General features: G+C 44.0%; 1 protein-coding gene across 3 annotated transcripts in view; it reads right to left on the bottom strand.

The window, feature by feature from the left end:
• The window catches only part of stard13b (StAR related lipid transfer domain containing 13b), a 68,459-nt gene that overhangs the window by 23,957 nt on the left and 17,754 nt on the right, over positions 1 to 26,748 (bottom strand). Inside the window, exon 1 of one of the 3 annotated variants that reach the window (XM_030109338.1) lies at positions 12,491 to 12,660. The exons of 1 other annotated variant lie outside the window; for it this stretch is intronic. In XM_030109338.1, the coding sequence (XP_029965198.1) occupies positions 12,491 to 12,614 (124 nt within the window). In that variant the 5' untranslated portion in view covers positions 12,615 to 12,660. Of the gene's footprint in view, positions 1 to 5,581; positions 5,877 to 12,490; positions 12,661 to 26,748 lie in introns of those variants that run through there. One more of the 3 variants, XM_030109337.1, reaches the window with a different exon arrangement.

Consider the following 26,748-nt stretch of genomic DNA (forward strand, 5'->3'; position numbering starts at 1 on the left):
TCATTTTTATCACTCAGCAAAGATGAGCATTCATTTCTTTGCAGCTGACTTAACTAATGACTCCATTCAAACACGATACATCTGTAGTGTGTTTTAAACATTAACTGAATTAATACCAATTATGATACAATCACTCACTCCCGCTCAATTTTTCTCTGAGCTGTCTCTATCGAACCATGTTTCATTTTAAAAATCTCCTGTTATAGTTTCTGCTGCAATGCATTGTGGGAAGTTAGAGTCACACACACAAAATGCATAATAGATACGGGAGCATCTTAATGATCTGAAATGTTTAGGTTTCACTTATTTTTACTACACATATCAAACCCTGGATAGGAGGGTAAAAATACTGGACACAGCTATGCACTTTCTACATTTTGATTTGATTTTGATTTTCCTGTATTTTTTTTTCGCATAGTAATGAATGAATACATTGTAGGGATTTTGGGCCAATTGATCGAGACGCAACAATTGAAGACATAATGACAATCTGCTGTGACTTTATTTCGTTATTCGTTAAATTGGCCGACGAACACACCAAACCAGGAAAGCAGAAACCCCGGATATTATTTCTTTTTGCCCTATTTCCACACAATTTACTGCCCCTTCAAGAAGGCAAACAAAATCTGAATAACAATATCATCTTCAACACAGACGCTCATGAATAAAAGATAAAGCGGGCGAACGTCGGCTAAGTAAACAACGCGTCGGGCTGCATCTTCACTTATCGTCAGGCCCGCTCTCGAGTGGAGGGCCAGTTATATTTGTTTCACACTCACATGATCAAACGTGCCACATGTTGTAGAGACCTGTGTTGAATAATGCAGAGCTGTGCAGAGAGGGAAAGGCCAGAGTCTAACTGGATTCCTCTCTTGAAGAGCCCCTTTACTGATACAACCTCTCCACAGGCTGAACAATGCCTGCCTCTCTCCTCCGCCCGCTTCCAACGGCCGGAAGGACGGTGCAGCTTGTCCTCTCCACAATCTGAAGTGTTCCCGTCCTTCCTATGTGGAGCGTTCAAATATTTCAAGTGCGCATTTACCCCGCTCACAAGTTTTCACAGTTAATCATTCAAACGGCAGAGCGCGGGCTGAGATTAAACTGCGCGTCTCCTTGACGGCGATCCACGTCTGTGAGACGACGGACCAGTTAAACATCAGTGAGCAAGGGGGAGAAACACGCCACGCATGACAGGCGCACCTGGGAATGATCACTGCAGGGAGAATACTGTGTGACAGGCACAATGCTTTCAGCAGCAAAGTGAAAAAGACTTGCTTTATTTCTGCACACAGCTGCCTCAGCATCATCTGACAGGAGGAGAGAAGCGTCCTCTGACCGGGCCGGACGGTGGAGGACGCCGGGTGCACCGGGGTCAACAACGGTCCTCGAATCAGGCCCGTGGAAGGGTGGCACTGGACGCCGCTTCAAGTCCAAGGCCCCGGAGCCCCTCAGTGAGTCACGGTGCAACTTCAGACTGCTCAGGGTTTCCACCAGAGAGCTGATGATGTTACCAGAAATTTCCATGGCAAGACAGAAACACTGCCAGGGGCTAAAAGAAACATTTCACTGCAGTCCATCGAAGGAAAACAAATGGAAATCTTGATTTCAGCTCATAGAAATGGTTATTTTTGACATTTATTTGAGGAAAATGACACCGGCCACCCACTCCAAGTTACATAATGAATACAGATTAACAGTACACTGTAGGAAAGTTGAAATAATATTACATAAAAACAGGGATCTGGAGTGAAAGCAGATATTTTCATATTATATACGCATTGCAGAGTTTTCCGTTTTTATTGTGTTGTGTGTATTCAGGCTTGTGCACTGCAGATTTATTTATTCTGAAGAAAAATTTAAACTGTAAGGAGAGTATAAGACGTAAGTATTGGAAAACAATAAGGTCTGGTTTCCACGATACTTTGCTTGCTTGTGGACTTACACGACGACAGAGTAAACTGAAGACGCAACTTTATGACGATGCTCCGACTCTGTCTTTGTGGGAAAACACAACTTTACTGAAACGCTGGTGCACGTGCACAATACGGGTGCAGTAAATAGTTGACTAGGCAATAACAATAGCGGCCTCCAGAGCGTCCACGTACTCACCGTTATTATTAATATTGTATTGTTCTGTGTGTGTGTGTGTGTGTGTGTGTGTGTGTGTGTGTGTGTGTGGTTTCATTACAAAAACAGACAACAGCACCCACTAGTGGCCCAACATGAAAACTACATTTTTTTCAGCTTTTCTGCCATTTCGGTTTGATCATGCTTCATTTTCAAATGTTGTGTAAACAGAGCCAAAGTTACTTGTAGTTTAGTTTACTCTCTGGATTTCTGCTTAAGTTCTTTAAATCACTGTGAGAGGGAGATTTATTGTCTGTAGATTAAAATTGAATGATTAAAGGTATATTTCTGCATTGTCCCCCATTAAAATGCAAATCTGTATTTTGAAGAGATTTGGATTTTGAAAAGAATTACAGTGAATGTAGGAAAACAATAAAATTATAATATGAGATTTAACATGGATTATATTATACTTTCAACTTTTTAAGCAAAGTACGAAAAAAACCCCAGAACATTTTCATTTTCAAAGAAGACGTTTTTAAATGCATCCAGGCTGCATATAAAAATGTTTGCATGGATTAAAGTGAGTACTAAATATCAGCAAGCATCCTGAGATGACCTGGGCGGACAGAATGAAGTTGAGCTGCATGTCGACATCCCCAATACTCCTCCATAATCCACTGCAGCTTTAAAGAAGAAGCCACATTCCTTAACAATAATAACAAGCCTCTTCTCTCTCGCCCCGACCCCACATGTTTCTCTCCGTTTCTGCACACAGCTGTTTGTTTTCCTGGTAGATCGGAGGTGGAGGAGCGTTAATGCATCGCAGCTCTCTGTCAGCAGCTCATCCCACACAGGGAGGCTTTGAAACGCCAGCAAATCGGAAACATGACTAAGACCGAACAGGCTTCCCTGGAATTCAGCGCGAAACAATACATGAGTGGCTCTGCCCGTCACCACGGCCGTGCCCCCTCCCTCCACTCACTTTCGACCTGCTATGTCAACAGGGGACGGCCAGCTGGAATGCGCCGTCCACCGAGACCACCGACGTCCACCCAGTGGCTCCGCAGCCCCTCAAGACACCACTTCGCTCCTCAGGGTTCGACACGCGGCAGCGCACAAACCGAGGCACGACGTGCGAATGACACGCAGATCTGGAATCACTCTCCATTGAAAGAAAACCATTAAATCTTTCACAGTCACTGCGTGAAAGTGCTTTACAACACGGACTGATAACACGCCGTTTCAAAGGCCAGTTTCACTACTAGACATGAAACCGAGGATTTGTATTGTCAAACCGGAACTAAGTACACTTTTCTAGACTAGTCATAGAATTCTTATTTTTCAGTCTCAACATTTGAATACTGCCCTTTACATATCTTTCAAAATGACATTTTTTTTTCTTAAAAAAGGATGATTCAGAGCCTGTTTACACGACTTCTTCAAGTATAAACAGAAAACTCTTAAATAACTTTGTCTCTGTGGAAAGGGCCGAAAATGTAACTTTACTAAAATGCTCGGGAGGAAACGCTGCTACTGCGAATAGATGATTCCAAAAATTGGCGGCCTCCAGAGTGTCATGACTCACCGTCCATGTTCTCCTGAACTTGGCCGTTTTATTGTACCTGGAATAACAACACAACTGGATCTCTGTACTCAACATTCTGATTGTTTATAGCATATTGTTCACTGTGTGCATGTCTGTGTGGCGTAGATACAAAAACAAATAACAGCGCCCACCAGTGGCCAAACAGGAAAACGAAGAGGTAAATCGAAAAAATTTAAAAGGACATTGTTTCCCATGTTTCTGCTGTTTCCTTGTAAACGAACATTGTTTTTAGAATGTTGATGCGTTTTCACTTCAAAAGTCATGTAATTGTGGCCTTAAATAGAATTCACAGTGTTTTATGTGAAGGTTGTTATTATCCGTTATGAAAGAACCATTTTAGAATAAGCAATTATAGATTTCTGATGAAAATCTGTGTCATTGCTAATAAATGAGCCAGTTTGACCGCACTGACAGAAAAAGCTGCAATGTATAAAAGAGACAAACCCACTTCACCACCACTGCAGAAATAGATTCAACATTCCTAAAAAACAAACGGAACCGTGAGTCAGTTTTTGTAATCATTATTTTGTTAAATAAATTTTAAAACTCATACTTTATTGCTTTTACTTAACTAAAGGAACAGAATCAGATTGATATTTACGTTAAAAAAAGGCTTTTGCTTGCGTTAAAAAAAAAAAAAGTATTCAAGTGTTTAACAAAATCTCCTCACTATATAAAACTGTTGGGATAGGAATCCCAGAATGCACTTCATACCTACATATTTTCTGTCCACCTCTCAGATGCCCTAAATTGTTGGTTTGCCGTCAAAACCAGACATCTGTAATGCGAAAACGCATGCCATCTTACATGACTACACACGCCGGCCGGCAAACATGAGATCCTGAAAAGATTCCCTAGAAAACAGACATACCTCCACGCGGCTCCGGGATCTCTTCGTACATCGCTCTGATCGCGGGACCTGACAGATCTTTCGCATCCTCACATTTTAAACCCTGCATTGTGCTCTGTGACGGTACTGGAAGTCTCCCCCATACAATGGGCTGCATTATCCGAGTCTCCCGTTAGTGTGACTGGGAGAAGAGCAACGCCGCGTGGCTGAGGAGTCTGAGCAATGAGGCTTCTTCTGCCATGAAATGCAGCCGGCCTTTGATCCGAGGCGTTCACACCTGCAGGAAGAAGCGGGAATCCTCACATTTCAGCCTCGCTATTGTCATGCACGCCCGGCCTCCCCCTCTCCTCCCCCCCGGCCTCCGGGATCTTTCTCCAGGTAAAAGTGGAAGGAGGAGGTTAGAGGTCTCGGAGAAAGCTGAATGGGAGGTCAAGCCCCGCCGCGCTGAGAAAACACCACGATTGCTCTCGCTGACAGCAAACGGCAGTCTCCAAGTGAGCTTGTAAAGCTGTCATTCACCGATATCTCTTGTTTACCCTGTGGGCTCGGCTTGCATAACCCAACCCACCACTAATCGGTGTTTGTTACAGACGCCCAATATCAATTATTTACCTCCACAATGCCACTGACAGACAACTGGTTGAGAGTCAAGTTCAGGTTTTCTTTTTTTTTTTATGCAGCACTTGCCTCAAACACAAACTGTTGACACAATGTCTATATTTGGAGGGCTTCTTTTTCCACTGATTTCAGTTTTATGTGGAAACAAAGCACAGACGGAGACGATCAGCTGATCCCACACACAACACGGCCTTTGCCCACATGTCAGCCACTCCTCTTGTAATCTCATATTCATACACACAAGCCTCCTCATTCACTTCTGCTCTCTAACAGCCTGCGCAGTCGTTAGTCCTCGCATTCCTGGGCGTATGACGGGCGGCGATTAATTTTAACAGCCGGCTCTTTGGCCAAAGCCAAAAAGAATGCGCTGACTTCCAACTGCGAGACTGACTCCCAGGTCTGAACTGTCACTCCGACCCGAGCCCCCTCTCTCCTACCTCCGGCGATTCTCTTGAGCAGCTGCTGCCTGGCGATGATCCTGCCCAGCCGGTAGCCGGAGCGTCTGCGGTGATGGTCCATTCTCAGGTAGATATCCTGAGTCTCGGGGGTCATACTCCCCAGGCACTCGCTGCCTGTGGACTCTGGAAGCTCCCGGAACATAACTGAAGGTTTGCACCCCAAAATAAGTTTCTGGCTGATACACACTCACCTCCCAACACACACACAAAGTGTCCCACCAACTGAAAACTTCACATACATGCGCAAAAAGCCTGAAGTGAGCTGAGAGGGGACGGCACAGCCGAGGCTGGGGGGGAGGAGTGCCAACACTTCAGTGTGTCTCTGTGAGCATGTGACCGCGGGGAGGCCAATGGCAGAGGAGCAGCGGGAGCACTGCCCACCTTGCTGAGCTGAATCCAGCATCTGTGTGAGCGCTCGTCAGCTTCCCCCTGCTCTGGAGGGAAATATAAATACCACTGGAATGCCTATGAACTGAGTAAGGAGAGCAGGAGTGGATGGAGAGGGGCGTGGGAGGACTTACAAAAATAGTGGCTTTTGGATCCGCCCTGCACTAGAACAACTCTACTGCTGTTGCCGGTCACACAGGTGCCAAGTTTACCGGACGGGAAGGAGTCTGTGCCATTTCAGAGAAAGTGACAGAGGAAGGAGAAAGAGAGGGATGAGCCGTTTCCTCGCTTAGAGAATGCTAATTTCTGCTCCCCAACCCCCAGAATACAAAAAAAAAAAAAAAAACCCTGCTTCCAGTGACAGGAAGCCCTCTCAGCAGGTCTCCTCGAAATGTCAGCAACACTCAGAGAAGAAACCGACTTCAGCCTGAATACACAAGAGATGTCCATCAACTTTACCCAAAATATTCAAAACTGAACCACAAATACAACTACAGATGTCTCTGCTAACTCATTTCCCCAAAAATGTTTAAATGAATTATAGTCTGAATAAGAATAACTATTATTTAAGCTGAATATATTCCCTTGACTCCTGAAAGTCTTGGGCTGGTTAATATTACGAGGTCTCTGCGTCAATGATATCAAACCGACCGGAGTGGTTAACAAGCAGTACAACCACCAGCAGCAGGCTGTTCCGCGCTGCACAGTTAATATCTGAATGCTGGAGCTGAATGTGGTTGTTTATTGCTCTATTGGAGAGATTATATACCAGGTTTTTTTTAAAAATTATTTTTACTGTCCCAGCATACATGCTAATTTGCATTTCAGAACTGGAGCACCGCCACTGACAGCTCTTTACCCGGCTAATAGTGGTGGGTTGCTGTATGACATTTAAACAGCCGTTTGTCAGAATAAAACACTATTTGTGGTGCCAGTCAGAGATGAGCGTGAAGGTTTAATGGTTTGGCGAGCTGCGAGCAACGTGAAATTCCTGGAAGAGCCGTTTGAGAGTCATCGAATCAAACTGATGCTGCTTCGATTTTAAATCGTGTCAGTCGCCTCACGACATGCCATTCACTCACACCTGAAGCAGCGGCCACGTCCGTGCCAGCCGACCCACCCAGCGCCGACCGACGCCCCCCGCCTCAGCATACAGGCCAGCCTGTTTGGAGCATGGCGCCGCACACGTGAACAGAGAACAAATGGGCATGCGACCAAGCTAAACACAGCCCCTGTCTGTTCCTCTCCCTGGCTGGCAAAATCCACCCGAGCTTAAGCTCACAAAGACCACAATTCAGCAGCACACTTCAGAGCCCGCTGCACATTTTCATAAACTTCTCCTGGGTTTAATGGCCCTCCCCACACCCTCCACAGGAGCTATTTCAATACCAGACTGTTGCTTTTTAAAACTAGTAGGTGATGGTGAGATGCCTTTTTAATGATTTCATTGGGCGTTGATTTTTCTCAGGGTTTTTTTTTTTTTTTTGCATACAAACACTTACATTCATTCATTCATTCCACAAAAAATATCACTTCACTAAGTGGCAGGGCCGGTGTGAGCTCTCTGAAGCCATGTCTGTGTTTTCCTCATCCTGCCTTGTCTAGACGTTAAAATTCACCACGTGTATCAAATGACAGAATCAATCATCCACTGCTGTGCCACATGACGACGGGGGGGAATTAATGGTGTCATTGTCTCTCAGCATGACGGGACGCCAGATCTCCAGTGAACTGGGAGATGCCCTGGCGTTTAAACTCTGTGCCGTACGGTGTGTCCGTGGAGGGAGCCCTGTGACTTCCAGCCCTTATCGAACTTGTTCCAACACGCCCTCTGTCTGGTTTCACGACAACAGGAATCCAGACTCACAAACACATACCGAGGGCCGGTCACAAAGTGGATGTTATTGTTCTTCACAATGAGGGCAGTGAAGGATACGCTGAAGGAAAACATGCCACCGAAGACGGACTCGATTTCATAGTCATCTGACATGGTGGGGCTGTCTGGCCCCGTTTACAAGACAAGGTTTTTTAATGAAAACGGGAAAATGTTTTTGCATTTTGGGGCCAATTTCACACAGCAGTGGTGCTCAGAGCCACTGAAAACACAACATAACCACTTCTGCTTATATGAATGCTTATGTACTCGCCACTGGCAATGTTTATAGCTCATTGCTCAGAGGTGGCGGATCTCAATCCTTCCAGTTGATGTGAGGGGAAAGAAGGAGAGAAAAATACAGGGCAGACAGATCGATTGTGGGTAGGGATTCAAATCCTGATTCGGGTAGGGAATAGGGATGTCTGACATCTGATGTTTTGAAGAAAAAATACATTGTTTTCAAGGCGTAACTCCTAAAAAGTTAAGTACTCAACCAGTTACTTACTTGGAAAGTAAAATTTTCAATGAATATTCAAGACGGCAGATGAATAGCAATTAGAAGCAAAACTCAATGCTGCAAAAAATAATCTTTAAAGCTGTGTAGTCTATATTTCAAAAGTCAAATATGTTATATAAATAAATGCTTTCCAGTCAGATCAGGGAGAAAATTGCTCCTTTCATTCCATAAGCGTTGCAGACTAAACCATTATTAGCTTTCACTGCATCTCTTTGCTTTAACCAGGTGTGATTACAGAAGGGAAACGTCTGAATCAGCGTGAGGCCCACCAATGATGAGCATCAAGGCAGCAGGCCCGACTGTGATGTGGTTTGAATCAGCTGCAGAAACATGTAATCTGCACTGGGCAGTCTGGGCTCGGGCTGCCGCGATGTTTCCTGTGGCTAAGGCTTAAGAATAGTTCTAGTGTGACAAAAGATTTCCACCTCTCGAGACACCGAATGTCTCAATTCTGAGCTCAGGTCTAAGAGACAGACGAAACGGACTTCCTGGTAAATGATCTGACAGGTTCTGTGTTGTGAGCTTTTTTTTTTTTTTAATCGACACCTGATGACTGAGAGCGCGGCAGTGAGGTTCAAGCAAGACTGAAGAATTACCGAAACCTTCACCTTCAGCGGTAAGTCGGAGTCAGGCAGCTGTCTGAAGCTGTTCCAACAAGGAAAAAAAAAAAAAGAAGAATCATTTCAGTTCAGTTACAACACCGCATCTTACGGCTTTCTCTTTTCTCCATGGAACTACGAGGAGAAAAGCTGACTGCAGGCCGAGCTGACTTCATGAGTTTTGCTCTTCATACATCCTTATATTACATTCAGGCCTGAATGACAGAGGAAGAGATACATCTTGAATTAATTATATGATGAGCATCCAGACTTACAATTTAGCAGTATACCCAAATATATATAGTAGCTGAATTATTATTATTATTATGCCACAGCTGTATTGTAGGTATTTAATGCATATCCAGCCATAATTTGCTTCCACTTTTCCGCACAATTTCAGCTAGGTGTGGCTGTAACGTTCTCTACTGAGGAGTTCTGAACCAATGAAGAAGAAGGTTATCAGGGTGAAGACGCTGCTCTGATGTGGTTTGATTAAAAGGGCAATCATGTGAAGTAAGGCGGTAATTTCTGGCTTAGGGGCAACTGTATCTCACTGCATAATCAGTTGGAAACTGACACTTATACGCTTATATTTTTCGGGGAGTTCAGTGAGGAAACAAGGACATCTCAGTGACAACAACATCTCGTTTTCATGAAATACTGTGTTCTGGTTGGAATCTTCCACACAATTCAACATTAACAGAATATATTCCCTGTAAATCTGATGCTGCATATCCGAAACTTGAGTTGAAATCAACCCTGCATTTTCATTTATCTACAGATGCAGGGGAATGACCTTTAATCCCGTCAGATGTCTACATTTTCATAAGATACTGCAATAAATCAGAGGGAACACATACATTTAAGCATACAAATATGGACGGGTAGTAATCTGATCTTTCAGTATCTGGAACCTGCTCAACAGTGATTCTACAGTAAATCCATAAAGTTTTCACAGTGCTTCAAATCACAAGGGCAGAAGTGTTCAGAGTTTTTGTCAGGAAGCTTTAACTTGAGCTAAGCTGCTTTCTGCTTCCTCTGATCGTCCTTAAGATGTTTCTACCGCTTTATCAGAGTCCACTTGTGGTAAATTCAGTTGACTGGACCCGAGTTGGACAAACACGCACCATGTTTCTCAGGGTCCACAGTGGAAAGTGCTTTCAGAGAGACACCAAAGGAAGCGTCTGTCGACAGGACGGTCTCCAATCACAGAGCTAGGGGAGATTACAGAAACATTTCTGCTGCTTTGAATGTCACCACGAGCAGAGCGGCCTTCATCATCTGCAAATGGACAGAGTTCAGAACCAAAAAGGGCTGCAGCCATCCGAACTGAGTGACGAAGCTGTTCCTCTGGAGAGAGGAAATCCTTCCAGAGGGACAACCATCTCTGCAGCAAACCATCAGTCAGGCCTAAGTGTCCAGATGGAAACCAGACCGATGCCAATAAAAGGATTCTCACACCAGGAGAAACTAAATTCTCCAGTCTGATGAGACCAAGATTGGACTCTGCAGTGTGAATGCGAAGCGTCATGTTTGGGACAATAACATCACGACAGTGAGGCATGTTGCAGGGATTTTCTTCAGCTGCAGGAACTGAGAATCAAAAAGGTGCATCATCAAAGTGCTGAGCAAGAACGATGTGATTTCTTCATATTTTATTTCTAATTTGCAAAGATTTAAAAAAACCTTAATGTGAATGTTATGGGGTATAATTTTGAGGAAAATATTAACTGAATCCATTATGGAATAAGGCTGTAACATAAAATAAAATATGCTGTATCAGTGATGGGCCTCAGCAGGTTTCACAGCTGAGTTCGGCCCGAAAAAAAAAACTCCAGGCATAAAGTACACAACTGTGTGTGTGTGTGTGTGTGTGTGTGTGTGTGTGTGTGTGTGTGTGTGTGTGTGTGTGTGTGTGTGTGTGTGAAAGCTGAACAGCAGATCTGAATCCCACTCAGCACAGCGTACACACCAGAGGGCTAGGATACATCACATGAAACATCTGGCCTCTATTTGTATGACTTCAACACTTAAACTCTGCCTGATGAAGACGGAGCTGTCTGCTGATTGGTGTGGTCAATCCACTGCACCTGGTGGCACTTCTAGGAAACTGCACACACCACCGATCACTGCTGGCAGGCAACACTTCTCAAGACTTTTCAAAAGAACCATCACAGCACAAAACTAACTCTGAGCTTTGCAGTAGTAGGTAGCGTTTTTAAAGTTAAAAACATTTAAAAATTGGGCAATACAAGAGGCCACATACAGCTCAATGTGACATTATCATATTTTCCAGACTATATCATATACTCGAATATCAATCACTGCTATCAAACATTGCATCATGAATCATGATTAAAAAAAAATTGTGAAGGTGACATTGGTGTACCAGACACTTCCATTTATTTCATGCACAGACATAACTGCATTATTGATAACATTCAGACAGAAACTCTAGTTCTGCTACATATTTTTGAATTACTGGACACTGTAATCCCTCAAAAATACATTTATTCCACAAATGTTAATACTTTATGCACTTTTTTTAAAAAAAAGTACCCCACCAATATACAAGTTATTAACAGTTTCCACATTATCTGTCATTATTGTTGCATCAAACTGAAGATCACTGAAACACACTGGGCAGCAGACCGGGGAGAAAAAGAGACAGCCTGACTCAACAATGCCTGGCAGCACATGTCCTGTCCTCGTGAGGGACAGCTGCATTTTAAGAGGTTAAAGCAAATCTGTATGGACCATTTCATTGGAGTCACACCGCAACCAAACCGTTCCAGCCCATGCTGACTTGCAGGCAGGTATTCATAATTGCAAACAGGACACTGTGATATGTCTTCCTTTCTATAGGGGCTGAGAGAGCATGAGGAGCATGCAAAGCACTGACAAAGTGTGGAGGAAAACTGCAGCTGTAAGCCAGGTCAATAAACAGCAGTGGAAAATAATAACAAGCACTATTTGGTGCAAACTGAAACAGGCTCATTTACTTGTTTTATTGTCGTTTTCCTTATTTATATATCCAGAATGATGCTTTTCACACCAAAAACCAGGAAAAATTGATTTAAAAAGAAAAAAAGTGAATCTCAAACATCATTCCTGAAGTTTGTGTGCAGTAAATTGCGCATCAGCGCCTCTCTGCGGTGATAAAGAGGACGGTGGTGTTAAAATGATCAATAAGAAATACCTGAAAGGTGCAACTGCTGACAGTATATATTTAACTTTTTTTTAATTATGATTAAAGACTACATTTTAACTTTGAAAAGCGCTCATAAATAAACCCATGATGTAATTTATATTTCTGTCTATTCAAATATAGATTGGAAGAGGAAAAAGTGAATGAAAATACAAGAGTGAACTGGAAAGTTCATTAAAGTAATTCCCGGACTAATTTAGATCGATGACAGCCTGGGATTGGACCGACCACCGGCGGCGGAGGAGCGGCTCTCCGCTCCGGGCGCAGCCGGAGAAGGCGTCCCCGCGGCGGGGTAACTGACCTGCCAGCCTCCGCTCCCGGACATTCCTCCAGAGTAAATCCCAAGCTTTGGACGTGGAGCTCCGCAGCTGCTCGCTGAAGGACCGCCGGAGCTTCAGTTTGGCCGAGTTTCTTTTAGAAGTCATCTCAAACCCTCCGCCAGGACATAATAACAGAAAACCCCTCCCGGATCGGACGGTCCCCGGTTCAAGTGCGCGAGAAGACGCGCTCGTGCTCCCGGTCAGAAGTTCGGAGTCCTCTGAGCGCACATGGAGGTCAACATCTCACCCCCCCCCCAAGCCCCAAACTCCCCACCGCCGCGCCGGAAAAATGGATGAAAGTGACAGTAAAGCAAGAGACCAGCGGCTTTCACACTTCACACCAGATGTGTGCATGTGTGTTTCTGCATGCGTGCGCGTGCGTGCGTGCGTGTGTGTCTGTGTGAAGCGATTCGCGCACATGCAGTGACGCCTTCAAGTGCTGCCGGAAATATGGGGATTTTTCTCCACAGCATGTCAAATTTGTCTAAATCAAACCATAAATGCGGCTATTAAAAGACGCTTTGAGGACTGATGGCGCCAACAGAGAGTCGCATGGTGCTATTTTACAGCAGAAAACTGGTGGTGGAGGAACTGTCATTATATGCTGGAACTGACATATTGCATGGAAGATGAGCTTCAACCTTTGTTTCACAAGAGTGATGGATTTTAAGATCCATCAGAAACTTTTTTTTTTATCTTTGATTGATTAGTAGTGTTGTAGTCATTTTTTCAACCAAAACACTATCCCTTCCTGAGGAAAAATCATCTTATCGCAAACATAAATGTATACACACCTAGTATTCAATATATAAGTGGTAATCATGGTCGTAGAGAGGAGACTGGAAGGTCTGGACCTCCTTTCTCTTGCATAAATAGACTTATAGTCCAACTAAAAAGTATGTGATTTAAGCCCAAAACAATTCCTTGATGATCATGAGACTATAAAATTACAAAACTGACAGCATTTTTCACAATCATAACACATAATCTAATACATTTGCGGGTCGAGCTGCATTCATGGTGATCAATACCCCCTGAAAAATACTGTTTCTGTTCATTGTCTCACTCAGCGATGACATGCGTTTATCAGCACTTGATATGATTATTTATACTGAAGTAGAAATAAACACATAAAATTGAAGTGTTGACACATTCTAATAGAGTAATCTGAAAAAAAAGACTCAATAATGATCTCTGAAACTAAAACCGCCAACTGTATGTTGGAGATTATTTAAATGATAAAGTTACATCAAGACTTGTGCTGTGATGTGAATTTTTACATTTTTTCAGTGATATATCTCAAAGAACTTCAATCTCTCCTGGTGCAGGACTCAAAGCTCCACTTAAAAGCACCTGAAGGCATCACAAGCACAATTTACTGAGGGCACAGATTATAAACTGAACACACACTTCAATTTAATCCCCATAGTAATCACAGTGAGGACTGAAATTAGACTAATGACACTAAGTTTTATGATTATGCTACATGTACAAATCATTGCACAAGTTTATTAATGAGTGTTAATCGAACCTTTTCCCAGTCCAACTCGTTTCTTCCAAAACACAGACTTACTCATGAACTATTTATAGGGTTCCAACCTAATTTCTCATCAGGATGATGCACTCTGTTATCTTAAAGCTTAATGAGAGTTCAGTGAGCTCTCCCCAGGTACAGGCTCAATCAGGCCAACTCTTCAGCAGTGACACAGATTCACATTTTAAAAATGAAACACAACACAAAACTTGTCAGAAAACAACAGGACGGGCTCGTCCATAAAACTTCTGCAGCTGCAGCCTGCGAGACAACAGCGTCAATAACCATCCCCGTATCATTATTTGAGGAATTTCCTGCTATTATTGTATGCCCATTCACGCAGTGCACGACCCAAGAGCAGTGATATCATATCAGCTGAATTCATTTCTGGGTCAGCAGCTGGGATTACTCTTATAACACGTAGAAATCCCTTCCAAACACAGCGGGCGATTGGCTGAAGATTGACAGTTTCTTAAGTGAACAAACCTCTGCTGACCCCGGTTTGCTCTCGCACTAAGAGGCTGAGCGTCACTTCATTTCAACGAGGAAATCGACCCTGTTTGCCACCGAGCAGGGCAGATAATTTACACATTACTGCAAGGTCACTGAGTGAGATATTTCAGCTGTGAGCCACAGGAGAATATTAATGAAAGACTCAGATTTCCACTTTGTGTGTCTGCAAGAGAGAGCTGAGACGAAATCGAGAGGATTCAAAGCCTGCATGAAAACTGCACGCAAACTTCAGGTTTAACAACGCAGGCTTCCCAGACATCGATCACTTTTGATCTGAACTTGTATGTGAATGAATTTGTCACCGTTATTTTGGGGGTTTGAACAAGAGCGAGCAGCCAGACATGTTTAAATGCTATTTTCAGTCCTCGAGCTAAAATAAAGCCTGAAGGAGAGAAAATACACCGCACCAGTCTGGGGTACCTGTCTCATTTGATCCCTTAACTTTTCAGGAAGGGTCAGGGTTAGGCCGACTCAGTCAGTCAGTTCTCTGAGAGTCACATGAAGTGAAACAGCCACAGGGGGAAAACAAGGACTCGACGCAAGGCAGACAGATTCTGGTAATTAGTGCACTTCAGACAACTTTATTCATCCCTTATGGGCAATTCCTTTGTAGTTTCATACACACAGTCTGCACAAACAGCCACCAATCATCACGGTTAAAATGTCAAAGTACAAAATAAAACTAGGAGAAAATATGAGATCTCATAAAGCGATAAAAAGGTGGCGATAAGACAAGTATGCCTTTTTTTTGTTCGAATAAAACTAAAAACTATTGAACTTATTATCAGGCAGGTGACTGTACTGACACACATTTTCAGCATACATGTAAAAAGGACTTGTGCTCCATGGTGCAGTGGTCAGAGTCTCCATCGTACAGTGAGGATGTTCAAGTTCGAGTCTGGGATTTGGGGGACTTTCTGTGTGGAGCTTCCTGTGCACGCTTGGATTTACTCCGGTTTCCTCCTGCGGTTCAGAAATAGGTGTCGGAGGTTAACTTTTCACCTCCAAATTGAACTTTCTGTGAGTGTTTGGACCAGTGACTTGTCCAGATACGAGTCTGCAGTCAATACAGCTGGATAGGAGATTAATGCCGGGATGTTTGAGCGACAGTGAGATTATTAGAGTTTGTAATATCAGATCGAGTATGACCCTTTGATGTAAAAGATATGAAACACTGTGGGTCATTGAAAAAGTTCCCCGCTTATAGATAAGTGAAGCTTTTCCGCCGTCTTAACAAAAATGCTTTATAACATTAGTAGCATTCACACACCAGTAAAGTCATCTGAAATATGCATTTTGCTTTGATTATCTAGCAATTTGAGGTTCATTGCCTTGCTCAAGGACACTTCAGTACATGAACAGATATGCTAAAATGGGATGATACTTACAACTTTTCACTGGGGGACGACCTGCTCTACCAACTGAGCCCTGTCCACTTCATAACTGTAGGATGCACAATAATGCGTGAGTAATTTCTTACAGAAATGTTGAAGGATTTTATATACCTTTGGAAAGTAAATAATTAGTATAAGTACACAACGTTTTGGCCGCACGGTGAAGTGGTGGGCAGCACTCTCACCTCACATTGGAAAAATCTTGGGGTTGAGTCTGTGCTTGTGAACCATCCGGTGAGAAATGTGTCCTTCATGTTCTCTGGTTTCCACCAGAAAAACATGCATTTGTGGTGAATCACTTACTCTAAATTGACCATCGGTGTGAATGTGAGTTTGTGTGACTGACTGTGGTGGAGAAGATGGATGGGTACAACAATAAAACTGTCTTTATTTGAAGATAATTTCCCCCCCAAAAAAGGGATAAATATCAAGTGTTTTTCCTTAAATCCTCAAAAGTTTGTCCGTCTCTTCTTTCAGTTTGTTGACGTCGAGTCGAGTCAAAAGCAGAGAAATGAAAGAAGACAAGGCGTTGACGCTGCAAACAGGACATCAATCTCTGGGTCAAATGACTGACAGGGCAGGAAGGGACAGACAGATGGGCAATCCCCTCCCTGTCAGGAGCAGAAGTGATGGAGGAAACGCTGGAATCGGTCTCTGACCTTTATTGAACGGACTCACCCCCGCCTCTGCTCTCCATAAAGAAACAACTCGCGCAATAAAGATGAGCATTATCGTAACGAGGACCGCCGTGGCCAGACAATGACTTGGCCCCAGGAGTGGTCTTTGGCAGTGTAAGTAATAGCAGATGCAAAGAGAGGAAACATCAGTCAGCTTGAGAATGTTTTCTCTTCGCTGACTCACTCATTTGTTTGTGTTGGAGGGCAGCTTTGAGAACGCGCTCCTTTTCCAGTTTTTCCATGAAAAAGCGACACGTTTTCTTGGCATTACGCTTTTGTCCACCGTCTCTTCCTGCCGTCTTTGTAAACAAAACAGATTTAAAAAAAAAAAAAAACACTTCTATTTACTTGTGAACTCTGCATTCCGGAGCTTGTGTTGCCTGCGTCCACGTCTGGGGACGGATGAGGAATGCTGTCCCTGAGTTGCAGTGGGAAAATCCCAGATGTGAGGAAACTGATTTCTTCTCTGTGAATGGGTCATGTTGTTGGCCTGGAGGTCCTACGCCAGGCCTCCGAGAAACGTCTGGGAGATTGCACTTCCCAGCCTAATGGAAACAAGGCTGGTGGAGCGCGGCGCGGCGCGGGGAGATCGCCCCTCCACCTCCGTCCCGGCCCCTGAGGGCTCGTCTCAGGCATGTGCTATAAATTTCCTGACCATATATTCCCAAGTCGAGTTCATTTTTCCAGAGGAGCCACACATGTGGTGTATATCTGGGTTTAGATTATGTGGTTAAGGGAAGGAGGAGCCGGCTCTGGACCCAATCCATTAAAGTGGCCACTAATGCTGTTTTCTTAGTTGTAACGTCATGATTTCCTCCTGTTGTGAAGGTTGTGCTTCAGAGTCATTGTTCCTGAACAGACAATAAACTTTGTCAAGTCTAGTTTCAAAATATATATAGAATCATGTGCGCTCACCACTGCAGTCTGTTACATAACCTGACTTTTTTCTGTCAAACTCTAACATAAAGCGAGGCATCATGGGTAGAGCTGGACACTCGCAGGGGTCAAAGTTTGTATAGAGAGGCTCGGAAAATGCAAAGCTGGCATGACAGGCGTGTGCGGCTATTGTTTAATTGAACGACAAAGCATGTAATGCTGTCAGGTCTGCATCGGTTCAGGCTGCGATGCCCACACAACTGCATGGGAAAAACATTCGTACCGCGCCGCAGCACCTGGTTTGTGTTAGAGCGACGAGGATTTCATCAAAAAGGTACATTTCTCTCTCCATCACTCTCACTCCTGATTTTCTCCCAGAGGTTGCAAAAAAAAAAAGAAAAAGAAGCTAATCCTTCATTGTTGTTAAGGCTTTTTCAAGCTGGTTTTGTGTTCTGTAGATTTATTTACGGCGACCTTCAGCCAATGTGATCGGGTTGGTTTAACTCTCAATACCTAAAGCTGAGCGGGAAAGTCTCCACACAGCTCACGATACGCCGCAGCATCAAATTAACCTCTCCGAAACAATTCAAACAGGACGTTGATGTTTATATTTCCAGATGAGCGTCGTCCCAGGAGAGAAACCAAAGTTAAGTGTCTCACATAGACCAAAGGAAAAAATGACGACTGCTTAAATCAAAGCCTGCAGGACAAACTTGGAGTTTCCTCTTTTGCCGTAAACGTCTTATATAAAGAAAGTGGATTACAATCCTGATTATCACAACACAGATTAACCCTTTAAAGGACATCAATTTCTTCCTTTTTTTTTTAAGGAAATTGTCAGTCACAATTTGGTTTAAAGATTTAAAGTTAAAAAAAAAAAAGCTCTCATGTGCCATTTAAATCAGGTAAAATGCTGTCAAACGGAGCAAAATCATACATTTTTCATGATCACCACATATAAATGCTACAAATTGAGCAAACTAATTGAACTCTGTTGAAAGATCACCTAAACACCATGAAGGACCAATAACCCACACAGACATTTATTCACCCCACATGTGAATTATTGGAGATATTTGCATTCAGCTTTACAATTATTGCTTTGGAAGAAACAAAAGGAAATGCAAATTCACTAAATATGCTTCATAAGTGCATACAAAATGAGGTAATGAATAACGTCTGATGTATTGAATTAGAAATGGCACAGTGAATTTTACAGTTTGATCAATCTCAACATCCTTTACAAGATCAGATCAGTCACTTTCTGCATCTACAGACTCCCTCTACACAGCCATGTTTTTTAGAAAACAGAAATCTTTCGTAGAATTTGTGGAGTCTGTTTACACAACAACAGTGTTTAGAGCCACTGAAAATGGGATCGGTTGACTGAACCGGCAGCCTTTGGATTGGAAGTCTACCTGCTCTACCAACCGAGAACCAAAAAGAAATCCCACCTCGGTGTGAAGCAAATGATCTATAATGCTGATTTTTATGAATGACGCTTGCATGAAGTCAAAGCGATCACTCCGGCCAACAATGCTCCCGGAGCCATCGGCCACACTGTACACACACAGAGCAGGTACTGTTTTCAAACCGAGACACAAACAAGTCCTGCCGGGCTCTTGACTTTTAAAGCCGCTGAGCCGGAGAGCGGAGAGGATGCAGGAAGTCTGTTCTGCTCCTGCCTGCTATTGCTCTTTGATTGCTGAGCCAAATTGCTTAATCAGGTCTGAAACCACAAGAAAGCCGCAGTGCTACACTGCCCCGGGACAGAGCCTCCTTTAATGGCACGCTAAATGTTTTTTTGTTATCTGGATACAGGTGGAAGTGCACAGCTATGTAAAGCTCCGGCGGCACGGCTGACCACGGCGCTGCTTCACTGAGGAAGGACACAGCGCTCGGTGTGAGCCGTGCCACGCGCTCCGACAACCCGAGGACACGGAAGCGACGGCCGCCGGGCGAGTGCCCTGCCTCCCTGCAACATCTGGAAGCTCTGTGGTCTATGTGGGGAATCTGGAAGGCCGCTGAAAGAGCCAATGTAGTTACTGTACCTAAACCGACCCTGCAGAAATGTTCTTGGCTTCGGGAAGCGTGTGTGTGCGCAAAACGCAGGAACCCCGAGGAACTGCTCGGCGGAGTGCTGCACTTGATGAAGGCTTGGATGGGAAAGAAGTCATTGTTTGGATTCATTTCCAGGCAGAATGCTTGGCATTCACAGGAAAGGTGTACATACAGAATGAGATAACAGGAGGTGAGCTGGTTGACTGTTTGGCCGCGAACATCCTGGTGTGGGACCCCGAAGCAGCGCGGCCCTTCCTGCCTCATTACTTCCTAAATCTTCTCCCTGCCTTTCTTCTCGGTTGGCAGCTGAGTGCTGGACCAACCTGTTAGCCTTTGTTTTGCCACACACGCACACACACACACACACACACACACACACACTCTCAAGGGCTGCAACTGGCCTGCATCCTGACACGGTTGCACGCGTCTCCTTCCACTTACTTTACAAAATCCAGGCCTGAATTCCACAGCATGCGCACACGCACACACGCACGCACGCACGCACACACGCACGCACGCACGCACTCACGCACACACGCACACACGCACACACGCACACACGCACACACACCTTGGACTATCTGAGGAAGTTGTCCCCACAAAGGATTTGGAGACTGTGTCTTCACGGCATAATTGAGAATCAGAACAATAAGCTTATTTCCTGTAATGATGAACATAAAATTGGGAAATAGTCTGAGTTAAAACGTTTGCACAGGGACTGGATCACACCAAGTGATTTTCACTTTGAATTGAACTATGCCTGGACATCGTGGAAAACGTGGAGCATGCTGGTCTTATTCAATGCGAAGCTCTTGAAGGCATTATTAAATGGTATTATGTGCCATTGTGTGCACAATAGCTGCAGTAATTGCAACGAAAATGTTGAAATTGCAATAAAAACGTTAAAAGATTTCAGAGAGGGTTAACCAGATAGTTCCCTAATGTTTTCACAACCTTGACAAATTACTGTATATACAAAGAAAAGTCCAGAAATACTATCGGGCTTATTTTTTTCCCCCCCCTCTCTGGCTCTCCCTGTCAAGCAGCCGAGCTGGCCTCTGCACTCAGGAAACCACAAGCCGTTTTCCATCTTTCCATGTGTGGAATTTTTCATGCGCTCGTCATGCCAGCAGCACCCTTTATAGTCTGAGCTGCATTCACCAAATGACGACTTGCACGTGAATTCAGAGCATGAAGTCACTGATCTGGCACCTGTTAGGGGACGCGGAGGGACGAGAGGCGAAAACAACGCCGCAATCTCATGAAAATGAATTTTTACTGCAGTTGGTAATCAAGATGTTTTACAAAGGCAAGGTCTGTGTTTGAAAAACAAAAAAAAATTGTTGCGCCACATTCACACGTTGTGGTGGGAAAAAAATGTGCTGTGTTGTCTTTTTTTTTTTTTCCAACACCAGAGCCACTTCTAATGCACCACACATGATCTTTGGAGCAGGTAAGAGAAAATTACTGCAAGCATTTTTCAAACAAGCTGAAAAAAATGCTCATGTGAAGTTCTCAAAATCTCACAAATTCCATTTTTTGCACTATATTATATAGCAGCCATACAGTAACATGTAAATTCAAAGCCAAGTCCATGGAAGTTGACAGAGACGGAGTCGGACCGTTTTCAAAAAGCTTGACTCCGAGCACCGTTGACGTGTAAACAGACACCCGAAACACAACAAAACCTTTCCATCTTCTTTCCTCCGTAGTGTGAGGGGTCTTCAGCAAACAGAAAAGGAACGTTGTTCTTCCAAGATGATCTCCTCCTTCGACACGCCTGGGGAATAATGCGGCACTGAGCTAAGTTTGGTTTGAAATGTTTTGAAACAACTTCAGCAGAGAGGTCAGAATCAGAACAACAGAGATTTTAATCCCTGGCACAGCGGGATGTGATGTTCATATTCAGCCCGCCTCTCTTCAGCTGTTTGAGGTCCCGGCCGGCCCCCCTGGCAGCAGGCAGTGACCCCGGCTGAGACCGGCGTTGGGGACTCTGAGAGCAGCTGAACAACATGCAGCGAGTCAAGGAGCGTATAAGACGACCCTGCTGTCATGCATTAGCAGCCACATTATATAATACCCAACGGTCCAGAGCTGCACTGGTGATTTATAATAATGTGCATGGGGCCCACGGAGAAGCCGCTTCACATGGAGGGGGACTCTCCTGTCGGTCGCTTTCCTTCTGTGGGAGTCATGTTTGAAACTCGTTCAGGATGTAATTCGACTGAGAAATCAGTCCGAGTCATTCAGTTGTCTTTGTGAACTCCAGGGAATGAAACACATTAGTTTCTTTCTCTGACTTATATACGTATGTCAAAAGCAAAGACTTTGGGACGCGATTTCACATCATAAGTACTAGTTTGGCATTTTGCTGCGGCTCAGGAGAGAGATGGACTGGTGACCCATTTAAGGTGTACCTCAAATGTCAGCTGCTTGGTTGAACCCCCACGACTATAAGAAATAAAAGTTGGAGAGCCAAATAAAATCAGTGCAAATTAGGGTGAAGAGATAGAACACTGTTAAACGGAAGAAGACATTACCTTCACGTGTTTCAGCGTAGGTATTTATAGTTTTTTGTTCCTGTGATCCATTGTCACAGCCACAGGGACAAACTGAATCTCACTGATTCAAATGTAACGTGACCACTCATGCTAACTCGACACAGTACAGAACGTGCCGATCCTCTGAAGACAATGTGCTCCAGCTATCTTTTTTGTTTTTCCACATTTAATTAGAAACATTTGCTTTTTAGAGCCTTGAGATTTAGATCCCACACATTCATTATTTACTCCGTCGTCTTTTCCCAGCCTGAAGCACCTGCCAAAGACGCCGTCTTCCCCACCAAAACATGTGGCCTGATTAGAAGAGACCTTAATTAAGAAAGCACCAAGAATGCTCTTGGGATTTCATCACCGGGTGACATTTAACACTCACTATAGAGGATTAAAAAATATCCACTCAAAACAAGGCTTTCCATCTTTTGTGCAGCTTTTCCTTCAGAGTCATTCACACCAACCTGCGAAGGGGGACGGCAGGGGCTTTAAATTACTTCCCTCAAAAAATAAAAAAGAGGACTCCGAAGGATTCACTGAGTTTCTTCTTTGTTTTTCTTATAATCAGCAGCAAGAGATTTCCACATTGAGAGCAGATTAGCATATTTATTCAGAGAGAGGATCTGTGTAAATGAACACGGACTGTTTAAAACCTCAAAGGCTGAGAGGAGGCTTCAGCCTGACAGTTCTGGGCCAGAGTGCCGTCGGAGCGGCACTTGTGTGATTTTTCCCTCGGACTGGCATTCGAGACGGCGATGTTTATCATAACAAAGCGCACGGTTATTTATTTATGCCAGCCAAAAGTCAAGTGAAGTTCTGCATAACCGCTTCTCTTTGGACCCTGTCACCCTTTTGATGATCTGCTATCTCCAAAGAAATCTTTGTTCCACTGACAGAGCAAAGAAAAAAAAAAAAGAAACCTTTCCTAAATACGACAGTAACTCACCACTAAAATCATGAAAGTATCAAACGCAGGTTTGAGCTCAGACTGATAAGAGCAGCCCGATCGTCATTTGTCCTCCGTCTGACAGAAACCTGGACAGATCTGCAGCCTTCAGTGTCTGAGTGTCACTCCGGATTCATTAATCCTATGATTGATGTCGGTGGAGGCAGCGGGGGTTTGGAGGATGAGGACCGGAGCCTCCTCTCACCAGAGGAAGACATTAATTTTCACCCTGCAATTAAAGAGGCTGATGGGAATAGATTTCCATACAAATTACAGCGAGCGAGAGGGAATGAGGTGCTCCCAGCCCGTCATCCAGACCTGAAGAATGTCTTACACAAGCCGTGTAATGCCTCCAGAAAATAAACACGTGAGGCTGAGGGTTCCATCTTTTCTTCCCGACTCGTCGAGTCAGATATCTTCTGAGCACATCGAAGATGATTTGTGGGTTTTCGATTAAACAAAGCAACAAACCCAGGAGGCTGAAATGTCTCTTGTTCTTCCAGAAGTTACGGGTCCATCACAGGAGCAACACGACTTACGAGTTCCCGTGTGTTTCAATTTGTGTGTAGATTCAAATAACAAGATGTGCGTGTGCCGACAAGGACTGAAATCTCATCTGAGACACACACTACTTCCACAAATAGAACCATGTAGATTAAAATGTAACTTTAACTTCAAAACTTAATCTAAAGACAGTACAGGATGTGCTGCTCTGAAGCAGAAGACAATCTGGCTGATGTTCCATGTTTTTATTTAATCTGTTTCAATGTTTTCATGACTACAGAGGTTTCGATACCACAAATTCACACAGTTTAAGATGAGACACTTCTTTATCCTCTGCAGACAGAATGCTGACTGGGTTTATTAGAAATGATCAGGGGGTTTTGTTTTTTAATAGCAGGCAAAACAAGAAGTCCCGGAGGCTAAAAGGTCCAGCGCTTTTCCCAGAAGTCCTCTGCAAAAGATCGCAAATAAATAACAACACGAAGGAAGAGCTATTTCTGAACGTGCTCTTCCCTGTCTTATTTTGAATGGACAAGAGGACAAACCGGCAGGACGTTAAAAGCAGGAACTGAACGCCATTAAAGAGCTCTGCAGCAGTGACAATGTGAAGTTTCACCAAACTAACAAAAGACAGTCGCGAGAGGAGGGAAAAACTGACAAAGATGTCATGAGCTCCTCACAGATAGAGAGGACAAGATGTACTTCAGCTGACAGATGTACCAAAACCAGAACCAGTACTGGTCCCTGATATAACCAGGTCAGTATTACTCAGCTCAGAGTAAAATCTGTGCAGAAGTGGTTCGCAGCAAGTCACAACCTTCACATGTCATTTGTGCATGGAGTATAAGATAGACTTTTTTTTAACATAAAAGAAAAAAGTAAAATTTATTCTCCATGCACAAATGACATGCGAAGGTTGTAACTTGCTGTGAACCATCTAAACAGTACTCATTTCAGTCCTCGGTATTGGTAAGCAGCTAACGATTCAAACTTGTACTCGTCCTTTAAAAAGTCATATCGATGACAAAAATGTTACAAATGTGATAAATGTTAGTGATTCAGCTGAGCAGCCTCCACTCATTAAGTGCAGGAAAAAAAAAAGTTTAAAATTGTTGTAATTTGAATTTTGTCAAGTTTTGCATATCTATATCCGTGTGTGTGTGTGTGTGTGTGTGTGTGTGTGTGTGTGTGTGTGTGTGTGTGTGTGTGTGTGTGTGACACAGAGATCTGTTATTTGATGTTTGCTTTAGTTTTATCCCAGAAAGCTGTGCTGCTTTAGAGACGTGTACACACTGTGTGTCGTGAAGTGGTGTAGAATATGTTTACTGTGCTAAATATTTAGTGGAAAACCTCAGATCAGCAGGCCGTTCTTCGAATCACTGCTTTATTTAAAGTTTCAGAAAAGTGAAAAATAAACAAACTAACCCACACACACACACACACACACACACACACACACACACACACACACACACACACACACACACACACACACACACACACACACACACACACAAAGAAAGAAGCGGCTTTGTAAACTTCAGAGCTTTTTCTAAAAATATGACGGGAACTTGATATACACAAAACCATGCAATGTGGAAGTAAACTGTTATTGTGCAAAACAAAACACTGCAAACATGATGCCAAAGTCCAAACTTTCCTGGACTCCGAATTGGAAAAATACATGCTTAGTGTTGAAGGAATCCATTTTAATCTGATCTCTTCTCTTGACAGAGACTCAAATGCTCTGAGCGACAGGCGATGACCTTTCTGTGTTTAGATACAGACAAGTTGTGTTTACCGCTGTAAATAAATGTACACTCTCCATTAATAACAGAGAATAGTGAGTTTGCTGGGATGGAGCCGAGCGCAGCGCTCTGCTCTCATGGACAATGTCAGCTTAATGGCGTGGACAGCGTTGTTATGCTGAGAGCCATCTGGCTCTCTGTAATATCTGTTTCAAAAAAAAAAAAAAAAAGGTTTTCGGCAGTCCAGCTGTAAAATACAAACCGGGGAATATTAAATCCAACGCGTCTGAGTCCCTGCCAGCTTTTCCCTTTACAACAGTATCACTCTCAAAGCCGTTTTATCGCTGGATTCAGAGTGAAATCGAGTATAGATTTCATTTATGTCATGGCTGAATTGAAGAGACGGGGTTCATCTCCGTCAAATTAAAACATGGTGGACAGACGCCATCATTAACATGCTTAAAGTGAGTGTCACAGTTGTGTTGACAAACTCGTTGATGTTGCTCGCAGCCGTCCCGGACTCGGGTTTCCAAGAATCACACTTAGCAACAGCCAGCGGTCATACATCACACACACCCGCAGACCACACGTTAGCTCACAGCTCCATAAAAGTGACGGGGAGCTTCTTCTTCCAGGCCGTCACAACGTCCACTCGAGCGGTACCGTCGCGTACGGCCGGGGTCATGCGAGAGTGCAACCCGAGTCTAAAATGGCATCCGTACAAATCACGCAGCTGCCCCCGAAAGGCCACATCACACCGGGCCAAGTATTTCCCCTCAGCGAAACAGAAACAATGATCTGGCACGCCGCCTAATTTTAACCGCGTCGCTCCCGGTGACGACAATATGAAAGGCTTTTAAAACAAGAGGCTGCGCGTTTGGACATTCTTGAGGCAGCGGCTGGGAGGGAGCCGCCGACACCTGTGGCCGTCCGTCTCTTTAACACTGTGCAGAGCCTGAGCGAAGCCGCCGAGCGAGCCGGAGCGCGGCGGCATCTGCTCGCTCCGAGAGCCTCTTAAAGTGCCAGACAGCCCAGCGGAGGTCCAGTTACAGAGCGTTATGCCCTGAAACCCAAGACTCCTTCAACGATCCAGCTCCAAAACTGAATTAGACCGAGCAGTTTCATTTCAGATTTTAGGGTAAGAACTTGTTCAAAATCCAGCAGGTGAATGTACTTTTAAAACATTCCTTTGATGCGTCTCGATCAACTCGGGTTGCTTTGCGCTGGAGCCAAACCGAGCTGACGATGGACCAACATAGAGTACATCCCGAACTGGTGACCAGTTCACACATATTTTCACATCTAGAGGAAACCTAGACTCCATTTTACAAGATGTTTCAAGGGAAAACACATAGTTTCTGTGTTTGCGTCTCAGAAAAGTTTCATGTTTACACGGCAACGAATTGAAAAGGATGTAGTTCTCATGTAAACTGG

This window comes from Salarias fasciatus, chromosome 14 (assembly GCF_902148845.1).
Source record: "Salarias fasciatus chromosome 14, fSalaFa1.1, whole genome shotgun sequence".
Taxonomy (NCBI): domain Eukaryota; kingdom Metazoa; phylum Chordata; class Actinopteri; order Blenniiformes; family Blenniidae; genus Salarias; species Salarias fasciatus.